Source organism: Eurytemora carolleeae, unplaced genomic scaffold (genome assembly GCF_000591075.1).
Source record: "Eurytemora carolleeae unplaced genomic scaffold, Eaff_2.0 scaffold1408, whole genome shotgun sequence".
Lineage (NCBI taxonomy): Eukaryota > Metazoa > Arthropoda > Copepoda > Calanoida > Temoridae > Eurytemora > Eurytemora carolleeae.
In genome coordinates, this window is record NW_019402081.1 from 35,053 (window position 1) to 38,130 (window position 3,078).

The window sequence follows — 3,078 nt, forward strand, 5'->3', positions numbered from 1 at the left end:
AACTTCGTACTTCTTTTAATAAAGATATTTCATCTACAGTTACAAATCTTAAAAAAGAACATTTATGGAGGAATTCTATTCCAAAGGAAATATGTCTTTTAATCTTTATATCTTTGCAGCCCAATGTCGTAGACCTTTGATAATTTAAACTATCAATCAATGTTAATTTAAAAATTGAAGTATGTTTTAACCACCATGTTGCAAAAATAAAGGGATTAGAAAATTTGATCTAGTTACTCTCTAAATCCTTATTTTATAAGAAAGAAAAAAAGGCACCTTTCTTGACTCTATGTTAAGGGTTAAAAATCAAAGTTTTTTTTTCTTACAAATCACGAATTAAATTAAAATCCGTCATTCCTGCTAAATGTCATTGAATTAAACGGAACGTAGGTCAGTCGATCTCCACGATGCTCTACTTCAGAACGGAACCCCTAATATAAATATCAAAAAGAGGGTGTCCCAATAAACATGAGAATTGAGTGGCGAATTTAAAATCGTCCACATGTTGCTCTTTTTAAGAATAGCATAACATTGTAATGATATACTAAAAAGTCTATTTTCAACAAAAAATGGTGTGCTTTTAAAGTCTCATAATTATCTACTCTCAGTTTAGACTGAAATATTTTAAGAGTTTTGCACTGTTTGAGATAAACTTTAAATTATTTTTTGTTTTTGAAATACGTCGTAGATAATTTTAAAGTTGTCTGTTCATTCTCATGTTAATTGGGTAACCCTGTATGCCCTGTATAACAAGCTTATAAAGAATTAAAAATTGTAGTTATATATGATAATTAATAAAAAGAGTTATGCACCGTTTTTCTACCTTGGCTTGGTTGAGATTTGGCTGAAACTGTTGGTAATTTGTTTTGAAGAGAAGAACTTTATTTTCACGATTTATTTCTTTTAACTTGTCTTTTAATCGGAAATTGTCCATTTTGCCTTTATTGCCACGTTTACGCTTCGCTGATTCATTATCAAAGATAGTTTCACTTTTTGTTGATTGGATTCTGTTCTTCCTAATGTATTTATTTAGGTTATAATTTGGTTGATCATCATAATTCATCAGCTGATTATCAGTATTAATCAGCTGATATTCTACTCCATTTTGAATGATCTCCTTTTCACGGATTTCCAGATTTCCCGCGTCATTTTCAGGATTTGTGAATGTTCCCCTGTTGAGCCTGAAAATAGAATTTTGTATGATATTTGAAAATGCGTTTTCCCTCAGGCTCTTATGCCTTTTCAACTAAGAATTGAGTTTGGAAATTGAAATTTTAGATTAAAACAATATCAAGGTAAAGAAGATCAAAGATATTTAATGCGTTGATCAATTTTTAAATTTTCCTTTTTTCTAACAAATATTATTGGTTGATTTTCTAATGTTACTTATGATTTTACGCAATTATTTTATCTTTGATAATCTCTAAAATTTAACTAATTTTATAAAACCGTCAACGATTTTCAATGCTAATGAATTTTAAAAATGATACAATGAGAGAAAACCCGTTAACGAGAAAATAACAGTAAAAGTTGCTGGGATAGATTTACAGTTAGTTTATATCAACTTTCTCATCTCTTTCTCCATCTCTAATTATCTCCTTTTGATGTTAACTATTACTACTCCTCCCCCTTCCCCTCCCTTCCGCCTCTTATATTGATGACTAGTGCTTTAAACGCCTCGAATAAGAAGATGTCAAAAAGTGCAATTAATTTCCCACAATACAAACCTTCATACAGTATAACGCTTTTATTTATAGCGTTGGCTTACAGTATCAGAAATTAGGTTTAAAGGGTACCGATGTGAATCACATTAAAGATCACTTGAAAAAATAGCTTTATTTACTTACCCTAGAAGTATTTACTTACCCTAGAAGTATTTACTTACCCTAGAAGTATTTACTTACCCTAGAAGTATTTACTTACCCTAGAAGTATTTACTTACCCTGGAAGTATTTACTTACCCTAGAAGTATTTACTTACCCTAGAAGTATTTTCCAAAACATTTTAAAACTTTGAATTCTAAATAATTCGTAGTTTAATCATTTAGCATCCGTTGATCAGCTCTCAAGGAACATTTTGAAAAAATATTATTTAAATCTAAATAAAAACAGTTGGTAGATTACTACATATATATACAAATATATAAAATGTAAGTGTTATACTTATTTTTTTAATACAAACATTTTTGTGTTAAATTTCAGTTAAAAAATTTAACTCAAATATAGAAAATTAGAATTAGTTACAGGAAAAATTTAAAGATTTACAATTTTTGTGAAAAATTTAAGTATTTAACCCTTTTAAAAAGATAATATATAATTGTTATTATCAGTCAAACATGATCCGTTAGGATAATTTTCCAAACTCAAGAATTTGTTGATAATCCGTCTTTTAGCAACAGTTTTGAAAAGAGGGGGATATGTAGCATCGTGTCTGCAAGAGGAAGAAACTAAACCATATGTTCACGAACCTTTTATAAAAGAATGGAGCATCTTTAATTTCTTCAGGAATTGTTGTATCATCTGTAGTGTGGGATTGTCTGTTGAAAATTGTGTGTGTTTGTTCTCTGTTTTCTAGTTGGTGAACTGAAGAACAGAGTTTTACAGAACACACTATTCTGAAATAAAAAAAGATGTTATATTATTCTGAAATTGAAAAAAGAAATGCTATTCTTCAGAAATTAAAAAATAAAATGTTATTATTCTAAAATTAAAAAAATTAATTTTTATCACTATTACTACGATTTTTTAAAACCTCTATGAACAATTCCTTGTTTCTGTCGCATATAAAGGAATTGAGTCATTGCCACAAACTCTGATTTCTTAATCCCTTTATCTCTACAACACAATATTGTAGACCTTAGATATTTCAAAATATGAATTTTGATGGATCAAATAATCAAAGTTTGAAATATCAAAGGTTTAAGACATCTGCAAAGACTGAATTCCTTTGCAAGTCAAAGAGAGAAATAACAAAAGGAAATAATGAAAAGTATAAAGGGGGAGGGGGACGGGTATGAAAAGTATAAAGGGGGGACGGGTATGAAAAGTATAAAGAGGGGACAGATATGAAAAGTATAAA

At 29.0% G+C, this 3,078-nt stretch overlaps 1 protein-coding gene across 1 annotated transcript; it reads right to left on the bottom strand.

The window, feature by feature from the left end:
* Positions 1-341: 341 nt before the first annotated feature.
* Positions 342-2,617, bottom strand: LOC111717794 (uncharacterized). The gene is made up of 3 exons (XM_023493240.1): positions 2,468-2,617; positions 824-1,181; positions 342-431 (listed from the first exon to the last, which is right to left on the bottom strand). Exons 2-3 carry the CDS (start codon positions 1,061-1,063, stop codon positions 342-344), a joined length of 330 nt encoding a protein of 109 aa, XP_023349008.1. The 5' UTR covers positions 1,064-1,181; positions 2,468-2,617.
* Positions 2,618-3,078: the final 461 nt, after the last annotated feature.